Source organism: Chamaea fasciata, unplaced genomic scaffold, assembly GCF_029207755.1.
Source record: "Chamaea fasciata isolate MVZ Bird 193981 ecotype frontalis unplaced genomic scaffold, bChaFas1.0.hap1 SCAF_3, whole genome shotgun sequence".
Classification (NCBI taxonomy): domain Eukaryota; kingdom Metazoa; phylum Chordata; class Aves; order Passeriformes; family Sylviidae; genus Chamaea; species Chamaea fasciata.
The window spans coordinates 84,805,932-84,829,642 of NW_027094088.1; the positions used below are offsets into that span (position 1 = coordinate 84,805,932).

At 38.1% G+C, this 23,711-nt stretch overlaps 1 protein-coding gene across 6 annotated transcripts in view; it reads right to left on the minus strand.

The window, feature by feature from the left end:
- The window catches only part of SMAP1 (small ArfGAP 1), a 93,090-nt gene that overhangs the window by 55,539 nt on the left and 13,840 nt on the right, over positions 1–23,711 (minus strand). For all 6 annotated transcript variants that reach the window (XM_066179711.1, XM_066179708.1, XM_066179710.1 and 3 more), the window contains exons 2-4: positions 9,730–9,863; positions 8,941–9,026; positions 5,862–5,937 (exon numbers count right to left, since the gene is read on the minus strand). In XM_066179711.1, coding sequence (XP_066035808.1) covers positions 5,862–5,937; positions 8,941–9,026; positions 9,730–9,863 — 296 coding nt within the window. The remainder of the gene's footprint in view (positions 1–5,861; positions 5,938–8,940; positions 9,027–9,729; positions 9,864–23,711) is intronic.

Below are 23,711 nucleotides of genomic sequence, written 5' to 3' on the forward strand. Positions count from 1 at the left end.
GACCAAGAGGCACTTAACATAACTGAAACACATGAAAACTCCACTGAAACATAAGAATGAATTTATTTATTTCTTTTACTGTGGAGGTGGCTGAATACTGGAACAGGTTGCCCAGAGAGGTCATGGAGTTTCCAGCCCTGGAGACATGCAAAACTCAATTGTACGTAAGACTCAACAATCTGTTCTAGATGAGCTTTACTTGGAGCAGGATAATGTCCAAGGGTTGCTTCCAACCCCAGGCATTCTGCAAATAATATGATCTAACCCATTCTAACAAAATGATCTTGAAAATAATTTACCCTCCTTTCCCTATCCCTGCCTTCAAGTCATAATTCTTGTAGGGTACTTCAGTGCTCCCTACAGACACCTATCTTGACTAGCATATTTTAAAAACACTTCCTATCAGTTGATTCCAAAGCTTTTCATAGACCACAAAAAACCCCAGTAGGTTTACTGCACTTTTGGGAGGGGTCCTGGTAACCACTCCCTCCACAATAACGATTGAATGCTTTTGAATGCTGGCCACTATACACTGAAATGTTCATGTGCCCTTTCATACCCCAATTTGTACATCTTAAGATGCCTACCTACCATATTTCAGTGCAGTGAATGTATTACAGATTTAATCTCCTTTAAGATAACTTTCAGTGAAGTGTGCCATCACAATCTCTAAATGCACATCACATTTTAGCCAGTTGCCTAAGTTCATACTTCTAAATTATACACAATGTCTTAGGAAAACATGAAAAATGTAGACCCATAATTCTTTTCCTTCAGTGAACTTAAGAGTTACATGAAACTTCTGCTCCATACATAATTCACACCCTTTCTTAAATACAGAAACTTTGTTTTCTATTCTTTAAACATTGTCAGGATGTGATAATATATTCTCACTTCATGTAATGGAATGGACTGTACCAGATCACAACTTTTGAGACTTAAAGTATTTGAAATTTACTTCAGCTGAGTGATCATCCACCCTGAATAAGACGATTCCTATATACTTATTTTTATTAAAAGCCAAAGAGATTCTTTATGATGATACCTACACAGCTAACCTTTATCCTCATTCAACACAGTGACCTCACTGCTCTTCCTCATTAGTTGTATTACTTGTATGACCTAAGGGTCATTGTATTAGATAAAAAATAAACAATAGTTGAAGAAAGATTGTTTTTTACAGGTTTTATTTTACATGAAAGAGGATGTGCTTTTTTTTTTTTAATTGGGAAATTATGACAGCTTCAAACTTGATTTCCTGAATCTCTGTGCAACTTTAGTGATTTTTTAACTTAGCAGCATGTACATAGGGTGAAATTCAATTATTAGGGTTGTGAACCAGAAAAAACTTTAGTGGAGTCCTGTGTCTCAAGGAGTAACCCCAGCAGTTCCTACTCCATATTCTAGACAGATTTTACTCTTTCTGGAAGCTTTGTTCTAAAAATTATGTATTTCCTCTTTATTTACTGATAAACTATAATCATCCACTTCAAAGCTGAAGTCCTCTAGGCCAGTAATTTTGGAAGATTCTTACTAACTCCACAAAACCTAAAACAAGCAGGATTTGCCACTTCTCTTGGCCACTGCATCTAAGATCATGAGCCTCATTAACAACTGCTCCTCCACGTAATGAGTTGCATAGCTCTCGTAAGTAGTTGGGATTCAATACAGAGATTTTCAGCCAAGATGAATACTCTATTCAGACATTGCTTTCATAAAACCCCTCACTCCAGAGCATTTCTCCATGATTCATATTTGCCTCACTTATATTTACTGTAACCATTCTGAAAAAATCCATCAAGTCATTTATTTAAGCATACAAGTTCAGATTCTTGGGGAAAAGTGTTTGTATACTTGTAGCTGTGCTCTTTTAAGAGTGTTCCAGGACACAACAAACTAAAGGGGCATAAACAGGTTAATGAGAGTCCAAAGCAAACAAAAGATTTAACCGTCTTCAAGACTAAGATGGTCACAGATGAAACTGTACTGCACGCATTACCCTTTAGTTCTAGGATTGCTGTGTACAAAACAACTTGTGATGAATATAAAAGGATTTACATATGCTTGAAAATGATGATCAAGCCAATTTCGAAGTAGAAGGATATTCCCAGTTTCATGTCTGTACTACCTGAAGGACAGTTTTACCAGCCAAAACCACCTCTTGCTACTTGACCTAAGGCAACTGTCTGTTGTTAATTACAGAAGCAATGCAAGCTCCCACTTGCATTTTAGCAGCTTTCAAGAATAAATGAAGTCAAACAGCACAGCATATTGCACAGGAAACTGTTCTTATTACTTTATCTTAGATGTACCATTTATAAAGATGCCCTAATTGTTTCACTGCTATGTGAAATTTGATTTATTGGATTCTAAGCTATACTTTACACCATTCATAGCTTATGTATGCCTAAAAATTGAGAATGAGGTCTGCCAGAAAATTAATTCCAGGACATCAGTATTATGCTGGAGATATTTAAAATATGTTTACTTGCTATCAGCTATTGCTGCTCCTAAGCTGATTACTCAAAGAACAAAACCAGTTCTTTCCAATAAACAATACCACATCACATGTGTTATTCACAGGACAAACATACATACATTGTTTCAGGGTATCAGCCTCTCAGGTCTTTCTCTAAATTAGCCACAAGCATGCACTGGGTCTAAGCAAGAAAATGAGAGTCACTATTTACTGATAACCCACTTAAAACAGCTGAGTAAACAGTACCACACATTTAGTCCTGAACAGTGATACAGAACAAGCATCTCACATTTTTCCAAAAATGACCGATCAGAAAACTCTGAGATAATATGCATTTTAGTAGATTTTTAAAAAGATTTTTAAAGATTTTAAAAGATTTTTAAAGTCAAGTTGCTTTCAGGCACCATTAGATTATTCTAATGTATATTTGATATCTACTTAAATGCATTATTCTATTTAAAATGTAACTAGCTTATACAATCACAGATGCATTTTTGCCCACAGCTTTATCCTTCATCACTTTTCAGTGAACCATGAAAAAAAAATCATTTTCCTATTTGCATATTTTTAGTCTGCATGGCAGACTATTGTAGTCTATTGTAGCCATTTTGATGGCACTACTGGCCTCTGCACTAGCTAATTTTGTTATAATGCAACTCTTAAAATCAAACTTAGTAATACAACAGTCTTGTCAGAAAACAAAAGATCTCCTATACTTAAGAATAATAAAATAAAATATTTGCAACCAAAGACATTTGTAACTCATTGTAACTAATGAATCCTGACAGTCAAAAACTGAACCCTGACATATACTCCTGGGCTTCAAGACACAGAATACATTCACAGACATATACTGGTAGACAAACTTGAAAAGCTCATGAACCCACCAAAATCACACTAAGAGAAATATTGTACTGCATGTTTTAAAATAATCTATTCAAAACAACTTTTATGCCACGGGAAACTTTTGTCACAAGCAACTTGCAACAGGAGGTGAAATCTGGGAAAGCCCATTAAATTTTCACATGCCACCTCAGTGAAATTACCACATTGAGGAAAGTGACCCATAGGCATTGCAACCCTCTTTCTGCACTTCTGCATCACCTCCTCATCCCTGGAAGGGATTCATTTTACCAAAAGACAATATATGTATGCACCTCTAACTTAAATTAGTCCTAATCCAAGTGGAAGGCATTTCCATTTCAAAGGTGGTAACAAAAAGGGTGCTAAAGAGCTCATGTGTCCTACCAAGAATACTTATTTTGATTAAAAATAAGGTACAAGGTGCTCGTTGCAAAAGTATGGTAAAGAAATTTTCCAGAAGAGCTGGTCATGGTACAGCACTGACATGCCACAGGAACAGTTCACAAGAACTGTTTTCACTCACAATTATTCATCAAAGTATTGTACCAGCAAGTGCTTTGATGCTACCAAAACATTTGGTGGGTGCTGAAGGCAGGAAACTCCCCCTTTCTCCACAGTTGCCCCTCAATTCCCAGGGAATTTCATCCACCCTCTATCAGGGTAGAAAGAGGGAAGGTGGCTCAGATGTCATTAGGACCACAAAACAAAAGCTTTAAAAACTGTCACCAACCCTGGCAGAGGGGCATGGAAAAATGCATTCCTTTCTTACTCCATACTCCTCAAACTTCCCCCCATGTGCTGGAAGCATACAGTAACCTCCCCTCTTCCCTGCCAACAGTACCCAAAAGCAGAAATGCAGAGTGCCAGACAACCAGAATGGAGGCTCAGCTTCACCTTTCCTTCTTCTTCCTTGTCAGGCCCAGGTCCAGCAGGACAATAATCACTGAACACCAGTTGCCACAAGTACACTGAGTTGGGCCAGGGCCAGAGCCAGGGAAGATAAGCAGCAGAAGCATCAGGCAACAACTGCAGGTGCTACACTAGTCCAACTCATTTACTATCACGTACTTTAAGGATCTGCCATAACTGTGGCTACAGATTGTCCACCTCAAACCTGATGCCTAATGGTCTTGAAGAAACACAAGTGAGTCTGAATGAGCACGACTCATCTATTGCTAAAATACTGTACGATCAGATTTTGTTCCCAGAAAGATTATGCCATTTACACTAGTCAATGAAAGAAAAGCCCAAGTAGGAAGAAAGCACTAAGCAGTAACATGTATCTCTCCAGCTTCTCTGGATTCTATCCTTTCTGTTGTGGCAGGTTAAGTGATTCATCTTACTCTGCAACAAGATGAGCAAGATAAAGCAAGACGTGATTACTCCTTCAAATATATTAAGGCAGGAGTGACCTACTATATTAGATATTAAGGTTCTCTGCTTAGAAAGATCTTGAGTGTCTTTAGAACTTTTTCAAGAAGTATAATTTTAAACCCTTCTTCCTACTTTCTATTTTGGAATAAAAGTAAAGAATGATAACCAGTTGAAATCCAAACAACAATCCTATTTCATTATCTTAAGCAATTTTCTTCCATTTCATCAGTACTTGATGAAATACCCTTCTGTACTTTCCAGGTGTGCTTTTTTTTACCCTTCTAAAATGAAACCATCATTCAAAGATCCATTTTCTCAAATAGGAAATGCAGCATAAACTATCATGCTTTACACCTACACTTGCACTTGTCCCTGGCAAAGTTCACTGCCTATTAAGGCAGAGTAATAAATGCACATGTTAGGCCATACTTAAATAAAGCAGGTACAGAGCCGTGTATGTTTAAGCATAAATACAACTATATATAGAAAAATGTATGAACTAGAGGATATATCCCAGAAACAGATGTATCAAAAAACAAACAAACAAAACCTAACAAGACTCTGAACTTCAGTAAAGGTTCAAATTCTCAAAACTCATTTGCCAGAGAAGCACTGGCCAACTTACTGTAGTGAACACACAGGTACAGGATTTAACAGCAGGCTCATCATACTGCCTGTGTTTGCTACTACAGTGCACCTCACCACAAACAAGTCCGGAATGCAGCAAAAGAAGGGCTCAAAACACCCTAGGATTTTTCACTGAGGTTTACAGAGAATGAGGGAAGACCATGTCACGAGAAAGAGTAATCCTATCTTACCTCTGTAACATGGAGAAAGACAGATAAAAAAGACTCAAATGATACTGTTAAAGAACTACCCAATGAGTGAAAAACACAATATAAAGGGTCATAAATAAGCTACTTCTTGGATCATAATGCTTTGCTGATGTAAATGTAATAAACAATGTAGGTAAAATTTATGGAACCTAGGAAGAGTCGTCAAAAGATAGAGAAGAAAGCACTTAGCTCTGAGTCAAAAGATTTTCAACTGTAAGACACTTTACATGCATAATGTTTGCTACTTTTCTCTTACATTGCTTTCAAAAAAAAAAGTGACAAAATTCTTGGTTAAAGTGTTTACTTACATTGAAGGCATTAACTGCATTTTTATCATAATACTTCTTCTTTTCATACTTATCCCTGATGAAAAATTCCACAGCTCTGGAAGTAGCTAGTTTAAGGAAAATATGCATTCACATAAATAGTAACATCAACCTAAAAGCTCATTGGTTATTCAAATTAAAAAACGACACCTGATTCATCTCATTTTGTATTTTTAAAACAGCAGAACAAACCACTCCACACAGAACAACTGTTGCTGCAGTGCCCAAAGCGAGCTTCTTTCTACTACACAAAATTGATTAGTTTAATCTCTGAAGAAAACAATATGAGAAAGATAGAGTATAAGTAACTCAGTGTTCCACAATTAGGACATTTCCACCATTTTCATGGAGTATTTATGAACTCCATGGCTGTAGTACTGAAAATACTTAAACAGTGGTACTCATACGTGATAAATAACATCGTTTACCTTCCCAACTTGGGAAAAAATATTTTCTCTTCATAAAAAAGGTGAAATGTATGTTCCTGCTCTCTGATTTGCACGTTACACCATTTATCAAATGTTGATCATAAATATTTCACGAAGTCCTCCATGAGAGTCTCCTGTTAAAACAAACATCCCTGTGAAAGGGAAAAAAAGCCAAAACAACTAGTGATGAAGAGATATTGAAGCAAAGATGGAAACAGCAGCAAGCATATTGCTGTAGAAAACCAGAACTGACAGCTCAGTAGCTCAAATGCAAAAAGAAATCCAATTGTTTTCCTCAATTATTCTCTCAACTTCATAAAGCAGCTCATCCAAAGCTGTGTGAATACTTCAATTTTACTAAAGCTGCCGCTCTAGGGTCTGAAGAATAAATTTTAACTACTTTGTCCAGCAATGCGATTATCCATTCAAAAACTGGTATTGCAACTGTGGAAGCTCAGAGCCATTGCCTCAAACTTCCAAAGCAATTTTTCCTCAATGGATGGAAAGACACCCTTAGCTCCACATACTGTGTCCTAAGATTAACACTGAATTCAGAGCACCCAATCCCTTCATTCTCTGCATCAAATTATACTGTCAAAAATCATAGTTTCAAAATGTATGCAAGTGTCACCTGAAGACAGTTTCATAAAAGTTACAAAAATCAAAACACTACTTTCTACCTCTTTCCAAATATATATAAATTGTAAAGGGCATCCCGAGCACTTTGAAGGTACAACTATCTTAGTACTAATAGTGCAAAAAAATTATTCACTGTTGTTGGAAAAAACCCATTTTCAACAGGAAACTAAAGTTGCCATACAAAAAAAAAAAAAAAAAATCACAGTGATCCTAAAAGTTAGCTTCTACACTACAGCATCCCTGCCAAGTACAAGGGAAGGAAAAAAAATGCTTAGAAAGGTCACCCTTGTGATTAGAAGCAGAAATGAGGAGGGATCTTCAGCAGGAGATTTTGGGCAGATCCCACATAAACATTTCTCCCATGTCTCTGCTTTACTACGTTAAAACTAGAAGTATATTGTAGTGCCACAGGAAGTTAAACACTAATATAGATGAACATATACAAAACAGACCATCACATGCAAAATATTTTCAACGTTTATCCAAAAAAATGTTCAGAATATAAGAATATTCACAAGCAGAACACTAATGACATACTAAGCTGATTTTGTAGTGATACAATGGGCAAAGAAAAAGGCAAAAAACATGAATGCCAAGTAGGTAAGTAGCTGCCAAAGTTATGGGATAACTGAGAAATAAATCAGAAAATGTTGGAATCACCTCTCCTGGCAGTACAGTATTAAAAAAGAAAACACAGGCAATGAAATATATTCAGTTGACTAAGTCCACCAGTTAGAAGGTAAGGACTATTCAAAAGGGTATGCAATAAATTCAAGGCAGACAGTCTGAAAAAAATTTTTTTTGAAAGTCTAAAAATTAGACTTCTGGTTTGATCTGACAACAAAAACAAAGTATTACTACTTGCAGTAGCACCAGTGAACTTAAGTTAGCTGCAGCAAAAACCAAAAAAAAAAATCAAGATCCATTTTTGAGTAAGTTTTAGTCAAAATATTTCAATCATATGGCTAAAAAAAAGTTCTAGAATATTACAGATAGAATACTATGATGCTATCTGGTTCCAGTTAGTTTTTTCTTTTGAGTGTGTATGTTTAATTCAAAAGCTATTAGAATATGAAAAAAAGAATCTGTTTTGCTCAAGCGCATTTTATAATGAGGAGTCTAACCCTTCCCCCAAAAAAATCTTCTGTCATAACATATCATGGAGTGTAGTATCTAATAAAGACAAGAACCAGAATCACCTTTGTATATAGCAAATTTAGATCAAGTTACAACTAAGTCTGTTTATCAGCTCCTGTAGCTGGGGAAAGACTCAGCTCACTTAAGGGTAGGTGTTAAGATCTCATTATAATTGAAGAGTTACAATAAGATCAGGTGAAGCAAATCCTACCTACAGAGTAACTTCACTAAATCAAGAAAAAATCCCAGATCTAAATTAATGCCTTTATATATTATCCTAGTGATTCAGTAAAGGTATTTAGTAAGAAAAGTTATTTACTGCCAGCAGACATTTTTTCTTCCAATCCTTCCCATCCAGGTACACAGTAATAATCACATACAAACACAACTAGTGGCCCTCAGAGAGCTTGGGTTTATTTATGTATTCCCGTGACAGTCACACCTAGAGAAAGACATCCATACTTCGCTGGAGTAAGATGCAATGGCATATTTTACCTTACCATTCAGCTGATCAAATGCTTCTAAACTTCAGATGGCAGTTACTCAAGATAAAGAAAATATTCAAGTACTCTCCAGTATCACTCTAACTTCCCACACACAGGGAATTTATGAAGTCACCTCTTCTGAAAGCAAAAATAAATGGTGCTTGCCAAATCTCATTACAAAGTAGATTCGCTACAAGTGAGGTAATTTAAATCTTTTCTGAACTGTTCTCAACTTCCACTGTCATTTCTTATACAACAATATCAATGAAATAAATAACATAAGCTGACAAATGTAGCAGTTCCTTGAAACAGTTTTAAGATCTCAATTGCATTGAAAGTCATTTCAATGTGAAAGCCAAAAAAAAAGGATACTGATCTGTTTGAGGTCTTCGGAAGTTCTCTGGCAGATTAGCTTCATAGAGTAGTCTTGCTTTAGTATTTCCCATTTCCTGCATGCACTAGGGAGAAGTGGTAGAAAACAGTTGGTTCATGTCTGTCAATACTTTAAACTCTGAAACAGTCAGAATGCTACTGGAGTGCTTAAACGACATTACAAGTTTTTAACTTGGAGACCCCCCCTGTTGCCATACGTCTTCGGAGATTATGACCACTGCACAGGAGGGCTGCCTGCCCAGATTTGATGGACACAGCTGGCAACATTGATGCTGTCTGCAGTGGTAACTAACCCATCCAGGGAAAGACACGCTTTGATCTCTCAGGATGGCCCTTCAGACCAGGAAGACAAAGCGTAATAAAATTTGCCTGATGGCAGGAAGAGGCTTCGGACTGGGGCATACCTGGAAGAGTCACTGCTTGATATGCCAAAAGAACACAACCAGGTATCGCAGAGTTATGTTGGTGGTACTGTCCTGTTCCTTACTAAAAAGTCTTATAACACTTTTTCTACAGATACAACCAAGAAGTAACTTTCAGAACCCCTGGGGCAAGGCAGAATATCTCTAAAATGATACAGAAATGAGAGGTACACTAACTTCTGAAGTGAGTTTTATGAACTTAGGCTCATTACAGTAGAAGTATGACACAAGCAAAAGCTAGTAAGATTGTAAAACATGTAACCTGGGCATTGTGATAAATGCAAATCCTTTCAGAAGTACTCCTGGCATCCCGTCAAAACTGGAAACATTTTTGAAGACGTTTTACCTGTATTTGCTCTGGTGTCCATTGATCCAAGTTGACAGACTTGACCCTTGATATATGAACCCCAAGATTTCGATGTATTCCAGCACATCTGATGCAGATAAAAACACCAGTGTTCCAAGAAGCCCATCTTGGTCCTAAAAGGAATGGGAAATAAATAAATTATTTTCAAAATTCCATATACTGTGAGGATTTTCTCCAGCATAATTCTATACCAGCAATGTGAATAAGCAGGCTTGAATAAAGGCTCACCTCTGCTTCTCTAGAATATCTATCACTTTTAACAATTTCTAGGGATAACAATTTTATACACAGATTTCTACTTCTAAATAATTCCACAAAACATTAACTAGTCAAATTTATCTAGAAAGTTGCATGTTGTGTCCACCTCCCCACCTCCAAAACAACACAACAAATAAACTTTAGAAAGTTGCCTTATTAGCAACAAGATTTTTGCTTGCATCTTGAATAATCTTTATGGCTATGCCTCAAATGAAGCATCAACAGAAACCAGTAGAAGTTGCTTCTTTTTCTCCATTTAAAAGCTTCTTAAGACATGCATCTGTACTTAACTTGGAATTAAATGTAGGGCAATCTTGTATTAATGCAACAAACACCTCATATAGCACAGACTCCACAACAGTAGCATGCAAGCTCTTAGGAAATTATTACACAGAGATTCGCAAAACCAACTAGTAACAATATCCAGCTAAGAATGGTGGAAAACTGAGTATGTTCAGTATCCTTGATTTCTAAACTACCATTCACAGCCAAATGGATTTTCTAGCAGAATCAGGCTGATTTGTTAACCACTATTGTTTCTCAACTGTGCTGGCACGTTGGGACAGTTAAAGTATGCTGGCCTGAATTATCATGGTGACACTTAGGATTTTTCACTTGAAGCTACTATTCATTCTCTAATTAAACACATTTGTATCATTTTATTCCAGACCTGTACATTGCCCGTCTACTTCTGAGCTCTAAGGAGTTCAAAGATTAAATAATTACCATCAAAAGCAAGAAGGCATATTGAAGAGTTGGAAAACATTTCAAGCAGTTATTTTCTGCTTTTGTATGACAGACATGCACCTAGACCACTCCTGCAACTGCAGGATTTGCATTTCAATATCAATATATTGTACAAACGCTTCCCTGGGACCTACAAAAGAGCTTCATGCTTCCCTCTACTGATCTTTAGCTTAGGACTGTGTTGGTGTGGCCCAGCAAACACCCAGAGCTGCTCATTCACTCTCCTCTCTTACAGGACAGGGAGAAAAGAGCAGCAAGGTGAGAAGACTTGCAGACTGAGGTAACCGTTTTATTAAGTGAAGCAAAAACTGCACACAAGGGGGGGAATAAAATGATTTCTTCAATACTTCCCATGGCCAGGCAGCTGTCCAGCCACTTCCTAGAAAGCTGCGCTTCAGCACCCGCAAAACTTGTTTTGGACACCACCATAACCAAGATTGTCCTTTCTTCCTTTCCTTGAGCATTTGTTATTTGAGCACTTAATCACATGGCATAGAATGGTCAATTAGAGTCAGCAGACATCACAGGTGTGCTTCCTGCCCAACCCACCACTCAGCCTACAAACTCTGAGGAACAGAAGGAAGAAAGAAAAGCCCTGATATTGTTCAAGCACTGTTGAAGCAATAGCCAAAACAAGGAAGCAGGAGAAATCCTTTCAGTTAGACTTCATTCTTTAGAATTGTTATTTGAAAATCCCAAGATACATTCACAGATCCGCACATTTGCTGCAAGAAGCATAACTCTTACTAGTGGAAATACTGGCAATATTTTGGGTAATCACCTTGCTTTTAATTTACCTTGTTCAATATCTCAAAAACTCAGAGCACTTCATGTTCACTGCTTGACCTTTAAGACCATAATCGTTAAAATAACTGTCAGTTTTCAAAATAAGTGCTACTATCATAAAATTAGATTTCAAGGGTCAAAATATCTAGGAATTACTCACCAAAACTAATACATCTTTTCCCACATGGCAGTTTTATATTACAACTACTACTAATCAGATAAGAATGGTCAGACTGTTTGTACTGTGTATTAAATACTTCAACAACTAGAAACCTATTGACCTGCCTCTTTATTTCCCCCTATAAAACACTACAGACACAAAATACTCACGCTGACACTTGGTAGATTCATATTACAGGAAGGCCCCACTTACAATTTATACTACTTTTAGTTTTAGTGCTCCAGGACAGAGTTTTGCAGGTCATTTGGCTCAACCTATTAATCAAGTTTCAGCTAAAATAGTGCACCAGAAAAAAATTTTTAAAAAAACAACCTTCTTAGCCACTCCACTAGGGTAGATCAAGTACCTCAGTTTATGCAAAAGATTAATCTAGCCATGACAGTTTTGAAACAGGCAAGATAAAGTCTTGTGTACCCAACAGTTTCTCCAGTTTTTTCCCCTGAAGTATAACCCATGTGTCTTTTAAAAACTGGAGCCAGCTTTGATCAGGTTACTACAGGGACAGAAGGTGTTTAACTATGGTATCTGTGCGCTGTCCAAGTTTTTATCCCTACAGGGCGTTTACACAACCACTATGAACATTTTACCATGGATGAGTTTATACAACTGTACATCACATGAGTTTCCTATTCTTCGGGTACTGCCTCAGCTAGGAGATCCCAGATAGGCAAATCCTACATTAATGAGAGAAGACTGGAAGGAGGACTTGACATGACTGAAGTTTAAATAAATTAAGAGATTATTAACCTTGTAGTTAAAATATTACACTTGAAAGTTTGTTAACAAAAAGTAAGACAACTTTTGAAGTAAATGGTTTTCTCCTGGAAAAGAGCAGTTTTGTATTTTTCCAAAAGCTCAAATTTCATTAATTTCTATTTATTTATGAAATAAATTTGGGAAATCAAATATATTTAAGCAATGAAGGAACAAATTAAACAGTGGAATAACAGGCAAATCTGAGGCCAGACAAAAATATTCATGTGTAACCTCTGAATTTAATTCCAAGTAATGACAATATGCAATATGAAACACTTCAAATAAAAAACATTTTCATCAATCCAAATCAATCATAATCACAGTTAAGCAGTAGGTAAGAGATGTCAGAAAATATTTTCTGTACCAAACCAACTATGCTTGACTCAACCAAACAGTCAACTGAAGTCCAGGCTGCAAACCTTTCTGTGTGAAAAATGTTTAACGGTAATTTGGAGTGATTCAATAAACAACTTACAGTTTTGTCAATTCTGCGTGAAGTCAGGATCCTTATTCCTGTATACAGGAAAAATTTTGCACTAATAGAAATATTTACAGGTTTCTTTTTGCTGGGACCTTAAGGATACACTTGGTATCTTCAGAAAAATTTTCAAGACTAACTTGGTTTAACTGTTGTACATATTTTTGCTACCCAATTAAGAAAATGGATATTTGGCTTCAGAAATGAAGACTGGACATCAGGACTCTTGATGGCTGCTATTTTATACTATTTAAAACACCTTTACATGTCATTAGTAATGCTATCTTACCTACTAAGAACTGCACTATACACTGCAGCTTCAGTCAGTCAATAATAACATGAAACACTTGTCATGTTTGACGTAAGTTTTAATAGAATTGTAATTTTGTTCTCCTGAAAGCCATTTGAATTTTTACTAGAAGTGCCAATGTGCACTTCAGCAGCTTGCTGAACCACTCCAATATAAAAATACACTTGAAGTTATTTCAAGTCATCTAAGATATAGATAACTGCTTGAAAATCCTTTCAGTCTCTTTCATCCTTTACTAAAGTTAATTTTAGGAAAAAAGCCATAGGACTGAAAATGACCAATATTTATACTACAGTATATACCAGGATACTGTGAAGTCCCTGGAACACTGCCCAGCTGAACAAAGGAAACTTCAGCAACCCTACGACAGATTGCTGCTTCCAAGATAAGAAACAATTTTTTTTTCTTCACTCTAAACTTTCTTTTCCATATTTCTATACATCATCTACTAGTTTGGCCTAAATTCACATTTCAGCTCTTAGGAGGTGGCTGTGAAGGTGTATGCTGTCTTCCAGAGAAATCATGACAAGATTTTGAATGCATTAGGTCATATACAATCTAAGGAATCCTTAAAATAATGAGGTTATTTTTTTAGGCCCACAAGGTTTATTGTATGTATTTAGTCTTACTGAAAACTGTAATTTAGATGCCTTCATAAAAAGGAGTGAATAATTTTGACTGGAAATTTAAACACAGCAAAAGTGCAAGTTTCTTATAAGAGCTAAACAGAAAGGTGGATCTGAGCCATCATAAAGCTTCACAAAAATTAATTTGGAGTCTTGGCTATTACACGTTAAACTGAAAACACCAAGCAACATTTCCCAATACTGGGCTTGGCTGGGATGGAGTTAACTTGCTGCACTGCAGCTCCCATGGAGATGTGCTTTGGATTTGTGACCAAAACAGTGTTAGTAACAGTAATGCTTTGGCTACAGCTGGACAGTGCTTGCACAGTCAAGGATTGCTTTTCCATCCCCACCCAGCAGGTAAGGATTGGGCAATAGGCCAGGAGGGGAGTCAGGGACATCAGACCCTAACGGACCAAAGGGACACCCCAAATATACATTAGAATTCAATCAGGTGCATAGAAACAGCACTAACTTTGACATATTCATGGTATTTAGGGAGTCCTTTATTAGAGACCATCTGAACTCTAAGAATGAAATAAATATGTAGCTATCAAGAAACAATGTAGCCTGCTTTATTTGTAAGTTTTCAGAGGTTTTAGATAACTCATGAATTTAAGAAAAAAACCTGGAGAGTTTATTTCCAGTTACAGCAGACTTCCATGCCAATATAGTTATTGTACAGAACCAGCATTCTCCCTACTCAAAGAAATATCTACAGTTACTAAAAAACTGTGAACATTTCAAAAACCAACTTCAGCTGTTTAAAACTTAAGCAATAAAGAGCTTGAAAGCAATTTACATAATTTTAGATAGAAGTCTTCAGATAAGTTGATTTCAAGCCAAATTTTAAATTACTGAAAAAAGCTATCCAATCTCACATGCCATTCTTTCATTCTAAAGTGCACATCAAAGTGTGAATTTTGTGAAAAAGACATCATTTTTACATATTCTCTGGTGAGGCAAAAGCTTCTCTCTCAATTAATTTCAAAATCTTTCCTACTTTTCCCTCACACTTTTCTTTTTTCAGGATACAATTTTTGATGACAGATTTCTCCTTCATATTATTTAACTGGACTCATACCTCGCATGTGCTTAATGTTTGTGCACATACTCCCGAACACCACTTTCTTCTCTGTCTGCATTAAGTCACTCAGTAAAGACCATGTGTTCTGCTCCACTATTTTAGAAAGAAGCCACAATAAAAATTTACACATTACTGACAAACTCTCCGGATGCACTTCTATGTGATACAACTATCTAATTGTGAATACAGCTGATAAACATCTTTGGGCAAGAATAATGACAGGAATTGTAATGATGAAGCTGGTATAGTGCATTTTCAAAGGAAACAAAACACGTTAGTGCTTGTATGCCCAAGATTGAAGTTTTACCCCAGCTGCTCAAGCTTCATTTTGCATCAGTACACACACATTTTGCATCAGGTACAAAACAAGACTTACAGAATATGATTCATTCAAAATGCTGAGGAAAAAGTACATTTATCAGAGTTACAAAAAATGTGATAGCCTCATATACTAATTGTATATGAATCCAGGCAGTCAATACAGTGTGAAACATTGCTTTAGCTCTCCATTTGATTGGTTAAAAAAAAATCTTTAAATTGTTTTAAACATCTCAGTCAACACTCCATCCTCTACTCAGCTTCCACCAGCAGTAAGAAATTAGCGAGAAATGTTATATACACTATCAGGCAAGACTGGGCTAGAGTAGGAGACCCTGTCACACAAACATGCTAGGAAAGAAAAAGGAAATGAAAAAAAGCAAGCAGTGGAGACCAGAACAAACTAAAAAGAGGCAAAAGAAAATGAAAGTATTTGAATACGACATAACTGGGAGACATCCACAAAGGAGCAAGAATAAGATCACTGCAGATTTGACTATGAAGTCAAATGATGATGGTTGCTTCCCTTATTACACCAGTTCAGAGTTTCTTTCCCTCCATCAGTCCACCACCATCTGTTCAGCTTACTGCAAATGCAGTTAATATTGAAAAACTCCTTTTGCTCAATACAGGTGCTGACCCCTCTCATGAAACACCTTAAGTTATAGAGAGAACACAGAGGTCTGAATCGGGGTGAAAAAAGCAAGCACGAAGCCTTTCAATTTTACATGTGTTGTCAAAGGGAAGGACAATTATTTTACAGCTCAGCAAACAATTCTGAATCCTTTGCAATATGTGCATAAAACCAGCTTGCCAGGAAACTAGTAAGTTTTGAGACAGAGCTTTAAATAAAAAAGCTTGTCAAAACTAGCTTTAAATAAAGTTTGTATAAGAGAAGCACATAAACACAAAGTTAGCTTTCACTTTACATTCTTGCTGTTACCAGTTAGCAATTCTACAAGGAAGGAAGCCAAGTATTACACATAAAAGAGTACTAACTTTGCATCTCTAATATTATATATAGCAAACTCATCTTGTGCCAACATATTTAAAGACTCCTGACAGACTACAATTCCTTTTTTCTCTCAACAGCACCCTGCCTGTCCTTTACTCATAAAGCACAGTGAAGTTCCTTTAATTCTCCTTTTTTCCCCCCAAATCCTGCTGCTGCTTGACAGACTTGATTTGCCAAAGAACTGGCTCCATCTTGTGGAACAGAGAATTAACTACAAGAAAATCTACACACTTGACTCACCCTGAGTGGTTGACAGCCAGTTCCAAAAGCTATCACTTTTGGCCAAAGAAAGCCTCAGTCGTGGCATCAATCCAAGCACACCCATGCAGTGCTCTCTCTCTTTGCATTACTTCCATACCCAATTCGTACTGCACAGGTGTTCTGCCACTCCAGATTTCAATCAAGTTAGGAAAGAATGTATTTCAAAAATACCTGTAACTTCTCAAGCTGTGATACAAATAAAGATTGTGAACAGGAGACAAGCACCCTAACACAGCAGGTAGAGAGAAAAGAAGGAATACAAGTAAGCAGCAGTTGTATTTTATGCAATTCAACTCCATACAAGAAGATCAGTGTCAACACAAAACAGTCCCTTCTCCAGATGCCACTCAGGGAAGAACAAAAGAACAAGGCAGAACTCACAGAGATTTCTCCAAGTTTCTCTCCTCAAAACATAACACACTGGAGACAGTGATTAAATCAAAATGAAATGCTCAAAAAAAATAATTTACTATCATATATTGTCGGTCCAATCCTGCTGTTTCAGAGACCGCCTCTTGCTAATTTCATTGGTGGTTGCTTAGATATTCATACAAAAGGTAGATCCCACCATCTCCATTTCTGATTCACCGATGTCAGGGCTGGATAGGGTGGGGGGATTGAAATAAATCTTTCAAGACAGCAGCATCCACTCACTCCCCCAAAAAAGCTTAATTGCAATGTCAATGTCCACTGAAACAGACTTTGTGAATTAAGCAGATCTTTGAAAGAATGAAAGATCTTGCATAAAGATCACGAAGCAAAGGAAATCATGCAAGAACCACAGTACAAGAATCCTTTATTCTATGAAATGTTCCTCAAGGCCCTTGAACCTTAAGTCTTTCGAGACTACTGATGAAGGACTATTTACTTGTCACTTGATCCACTGAATTAGTTTCTGATTAAACAGAACAAATAACCTGAAGCATGTTCTCATGTAACATCTACTCCCCACATTAAGCATAATTTCCTTTACAGTAGAAGAGGCTTCCTTGCTTTATCTCCACACCCATAACTGGGAAAACCATACAAGCTCAGTCTTTGTGTGCTTTTAAGGAGTCAAAGTATGCAGCAAAATACTGTTTTATATAAACAAAGGCAACAAAGGGCATACATGGTAGTTGTTAGCAGTCTCTCACAGCTGGCTTAGAAAGCCTGTGTTTGAAGAGTTAAGGCCAGAATTTGAGAAGTTAAAATTTACCACATTCAGAAAGGCGTCATAGGAGTTCAAATAAGAACTGTTTGTAACAGGCTGTTTTCATATTTTTAAATAAAATCAAACTCAACAGCATGAAGTTGCACTGAAGGCAGACAACTCAAGTACACTCTTTCAGAACCCAGCTTAATAGCAGTTAGGTATACTGCAGGAACAGTGGGAAGACAAGCCTCAGAGGCATTGCTTAGCTATTTTTAGCCAGTGACTGGTAGGTGGTAAAGAGTTTCATGGGCAGAATTCCTCCAAGTTTGTCTTTTGGTTTGGATAACCACTTCTCATGAAAGCCATGAAAAAATCCATTAAGTGCAGACTTATTCGTAACTCCAAATAGGCTCTGTAGAAGCATCACAAATGAAACTCTTCCCTGCACAACCATGTCCCACCTCTCTAAGTCAGAGAGAGAAATACGTATCAGTCTCAGTTATTCCTTCAGCTTACTTATCCACTTGCTTCTGTCACATCAAAAATTGCTAAAAGCATTACAAAGAAATTTCAAGAGTTGTATCAAGCCTCAATCAGAAAAGAAGCACAGTGACATGAATGTTCCTTCAATTCTACTGTTAAGCCACAAAATCAAGTGGTTGGCTTCATAAGAACTTTAATTCTGGAATGTATCCAAGTAATTTCAAACAGCAGAAGCTTTAAACTGAAAATTAAGTGTGGAATATGAAAGTGCAGTTTGTAAATCAGAGGACTGATTGGTTACATTAGCTATTGGAGACACACAGGTAATGTCAGTTTATTCTTGAAATGAACAGGTCTTTTTCTTGTCTAACAGCCATTTGGCACAAGCAATCCTGTAAGGTGACAAAATGAAAGATTTTTTTTTTTGGCCTTATCAACCAATAGTCAGCTACTAAAAATCTTTTTGATTGTGAGACAATAAGTTTACTTTTCCAAAATAAAGCCATTTTATCAAATATTAGGTGATTATAGGACATAAAAGCTAAGTTGTGAAATAAAAAACAATATTTAGAGTTCACCATAAAGTTACATAGACAAATACACAGCTGATCCCTCCTCACGTAAATTACAAGAAAATGGAGATTATGATGGATTTTTGGGATCTGTTCACCAAAACATCACCAAGATCTCCTATTTATCTTAGAAATGAGATGACAGGATTTAAAAAGAACACCTACCTCGTTTAAAAAATTTACTTCTAATGAAAGTATCAGTTTAACTCAGTGTTTTGCAGTGAAACTTTCTTTAAAACCATCTCCCAAAGTTTGCATTCCTGACTTGGAAGTACTTCACACCTCAGATTTCACCCAGGTAAGCAGAATCCTAAACAACTTCTGGACTGTCAAGAGAGCAGCTCCTGACCCTTGGCTGGCAATCACACCGCGACAGCTTGAGCACGTGTCAGTGACTGTACTGGGAGAACACACACATGCAGAGCACACAGGCACAGCACTCCTACCAGCCTTGTGGGTGCTACAGCACCCCTTGGAAAGTAAAGTCAGTGCCCCAAGTACCAGAGACAACAGAGGTGCCAGCCCTGGTACATTCTATAACCCAACAGCTTCAGAAATAAAATTTCAATTTGGCTAAGGGGGAACGCTCCAATTTTATCCTGCCTGTTCACTTGTGAAGAGAAAGACTGCTTGTGTCAGAGTTCAGGCTGCAAGAATAAGGTGTGCAAGCTGTCATTTCCTGTTAGCAGCATTTGGTACTTTCTAAAAAAGACAAGGTTATGGAGCATATTACAGTATTAGCAGGAAGCTTCTGGAGCAGGTATAGACTGCAATTATTCCCTTGTCAGCAAGGAAATGCTAAAACATTTACTGTTTTAAGTTTGCAATTTATATTCCTTTTATATGCAGAAATAAAAGGAAAATGGGGAACGATGAGCTCTTACAAAATGTTTCCATAAGCTGATAGCAAAGCATTAAGTAAAAGCATCACTAAAAAAAAAAAGAAATGTATAAATCTATGCTACTCTGTTAGGATGTAACAACACCTCTGCATACCCAGCAAAGGATAAGGATTATATAAGCACCTGCTTCAAAAAAACCCTTCAGTCAGTAATTGAAGTTCTTCATTTAACTATGACAAAAACCTCAGAGTAAGATTTGTTTGCAAGACAGGCTTAAAATGTAGCCTGTTTGCCATAAACAAGAATGAACCTTTCTCTACAAGAGACACTATCTAGCAATTGCATTAATCAGCTTCTCTTTACCATTTTTCCTCAAATATATCTGAAGAGATCCGTAAGAAAACACTCCACAGCCTGTACAACCTCTGTGCAGTCCTCAGTGACTCCAGAGATGTGCTTTCTCACACATAACAAAGAAGGTAAATGCACCCCCATAACCCCTCCAACAAGAATCTAAATTTGAAAAAAGATGCAGAGAAACCAGATTCAAGCATCTTTATCCAAGAGCCATAGAATCAGAGCCTTTAAGGCTGGAAAAGACATCTTAGATCTTAAAGTTCCACCATTAACCAAATATGGCCAAGTACCACATCTACCTGTTCTTTAATACTTCCAGGGATGATAATTCAAGCACTTCAGGCAGAGAAGCTGAGCAGCCTGTTCCAATGCCTGACTGACTTTTCAGTGAAGAAACTTTCCCCAATATCTAATCTATACCTTCCCCGGCACAATTTGAGGCCATTTCCTCCTCTCCTGTCACTGGCTGCCTGGGAGAAAGGGGCAATCTCCACCTGGCTACCTCCTTTCAGGGAGTTGTAGAGAGTGATTAGGCCTCCCCGAGCATCCTCCTCTCCAGGCAAAAACACCCCCAGCTCCCTCAGCTGCTCCTCACCAGAGTTGCATTCCAGATCCTTCACCAGCTCTGCTGCTGTTCTCTGGAGTCACTCCAGAACCTCAATGTCCTTCTTGTAGTGAGGGGCCCAGAACTGGACACAGGATTTGAGGCGCAGCTCCACCAGTGCCAAGCAAAGAGATACAATTACTGCCCTGGTCCTGTTGGCCACACTATTGCTGATACAGCCCAGGATGCGATTTGCCTCCTTGGCCACCTGGGCACACTCTGGCTCACATTCAGCTGCTGTCAACCAGCACCTCCAGGTCCTCTTCCATCAGGCAACTTTCCAACTGCTCTGCTCCCAGCCTGTAGCACTGCAGGGCGTTGTTGCAACTTACGGGCAGGACCCAGCTCTTGGCCTTGTTGACCTCCATACAACCAACCTCAGCTCATCAATAGAGCCTGTTGAGATCTCTCTGTGAAGCCTTCCTGGCTCCTTCCAGGAAATCAAAAGTCCCACCCAACTTAGTAGCATTTGTAAACTGACTGATGGTACACTCAATCCACTCATCCAGATCATTGATAGAGACAATAAACAGGACTGGACCAAAGTCTGAGCCCTGGGGAACCCCACTAATGACCAGATGGATGTGACTCCATTCACCACTCTCTGGGCCTGGCCACCCAGTCAGTTTATACTGGCTGAAAAGTGCTCCTGTTCAAGCCATGAGCAGGCAAAGTAAAATGCCAAATTTCAGGCTCTAGATGGCAGAAATACACTGAAATCATCTATAATGACCAGCCAGATTATTTCTTGTACCAATCCTCTCTGCTGTATTCATTAGTGTGGGGATGGAGTTTATTTTCTTCATAGAAAGCCCTATGGAGGTGAGTTCTGAATCTGTGACCAAAACAGTGCCAATAACACATCATGTTTTAGCTATTGCTGAGCAGTGCTTACATAACGTTGAGGCCTTTTCTGCTCTTCAGACTGTCCTGCTAGTGTGGCGGCTGGGGGTGGGCAAGTGACCAGAAGGGGACACAGCTGAGACATCTGATCTCATCTGACCAAAGGCACATCACATACAATACTGTGCTCAGCAATAAAAGCTGGAGTAAGAAGGAGAAAGGAGAGACATTTGGAGGGAGTAACTACACAACTGTTACATGTGACGGAACCCTGCTTTCCTGGAGAAGGCTGAACACCCACCTGCTGCTGCTAAATACTGAATTAATTCCATATTTTGCTTTGCTTGTGGGCACAGCTTTTGCTTTACCTGTCTTTATCTCAACCCATGAGTTTTCTCACTCTTCCGAGTGTCTCTGCCATCCCACTAGCATCCACATAATTCACTGCAGACATTCTTCTACATTCCTCCTCTGTACACTGTCTCACTTCCTCTTCAGGTTATGTAGATCAGATCAAGTAGATTTTTAGGCTGCACCATTCATCTCTCTTACGTACAGAGAGCCCGAACACTAATATACCACAGTTGTCAGGCACAGGAATGGCCTGCTTTGCAAATGTAACTCTGGTCTTGGCCCCTAAGGTTATTGTAACAATATTATCAATCTTCAGGATAGCCCTTTCAGTGGAGCTCAGGGTACTAAATTAACAGAAGGCCACGGGAAAAGAACAGGCTGAAGAGGACAGGCAGAATCACACCTTTTCTCCACTAGAAGCTCCAGTGTCATAGATATAAACCCTTCCCACAAATGCCCAGGACCTGCATGCCAAGGTAGCTACACCCCAACACTGCACTCTGTCCAAGTCTCGGCAAATGGATCACACCTTCAACACCCCTCCCTGAAGCTGGGCTTGAGCCAAAACACACAACAGAAGGCATCTATGCTCTGCAAGATAGATCTTTTAAAGAGCAGGTGTCAAACAACTTCTGTATTTCCTCAGTCAGTGAACAAAAAAACCTATAATCTAGGCATAAAAGATCTTCTTGAGGTCACTTAGATTAATCTGATGTTTAAATCAGATCAGGTCACTCTTCCCTAGTACTTGGCACTGGTGAGGCCACACCTCGAGTGCTGTGCCCAGTTCTGGGCCCTCAGTTTAGGAAGGATGTTGAGACGCTTGAGCGCATCCAGAGGAGGCAATGAGGCTGGGGAGGGGCTTGGAACACAAACCCTGTGAGGAATGACTGAGGGAGCTGGGGTTGTTTAGCCTGGAGAAAAGGAGACTCAGAGATGACCTTATCACTCTACAACTTTCTGAAGGGTGGTTATAGCCAGGTGGAGGTTGGTCTCTTTCTCCAGGCAGCAACTGACAGAACAAGAGGACGGTCTTAAGTTGCACCAAGGGAAGTACAGGCTGGATATTAGGAAAAAAGTTTTTTACAGAAAGGTTAATAAAGTGTTGGAATGGTCTACCTGGGGAGGCGGTGGATTCACCATCTCTGGATGTGCTTAAGAAAAGACTAGATGTGGCACTTGGTGCCATGGTTTAGTTGAGGTTAGGGTTGGGTTGGACTTGATGATCTTGGAGGTCTCTTCCAACCTAGTGATTCTGCAATTCTGTGATTAGATCATGCTGCTTAGGGCTTTGTTCAGTTGTTTTGAACAGCTCTAAAATACATTTCACCATCTCGAAGAAAAAACTCGGTCCAGTATTTGAAAATTTTGTGGTTTTTAAACCACAAAGTAACTTATTTATTTCCAATTCAAATGCATCATGCCACACATTTAAGGCCTAAATGTGCTTTGCATTTTCCTAAAGGCATCTTCTTGCTTTCTAAAACTATGTTAGTCTCCTGTGTAATGATACTAAATTAAATATAATTCAAACTAACACAGTTAAACATTCCAGCATGACAGACAATCATCAATACTCAGACATCATTATATCAGCTACATGTGACTGAGAAAGGAAAGAACAAATTTACTTTTAAGTAGTGTTCTTCACAGCTGATTTAAGTAGATTTGGTTTCAAAAAAATGAAGAGAAAGTTGAGAGGGTTTTTTGTGCAAGTTATTTTTCCAAAGTGATCCTCTGTACTTTGTGTAGAAAATAAATTGTGGCGGCACAGTATTTTTCCTCAAAATATCATTTTCTTCAGATGCCAGAAGAGAAATGGAATACAACACCAAAGCAGTCAGCTGCATTCAGTCTGGAATACACAACTATGAGTATGAGTTCCAAGGATTAAGGTTGCTTGAGAAGTTATCAATTCTCCAGATATGCTCTCAAAACTCAGCAAGAC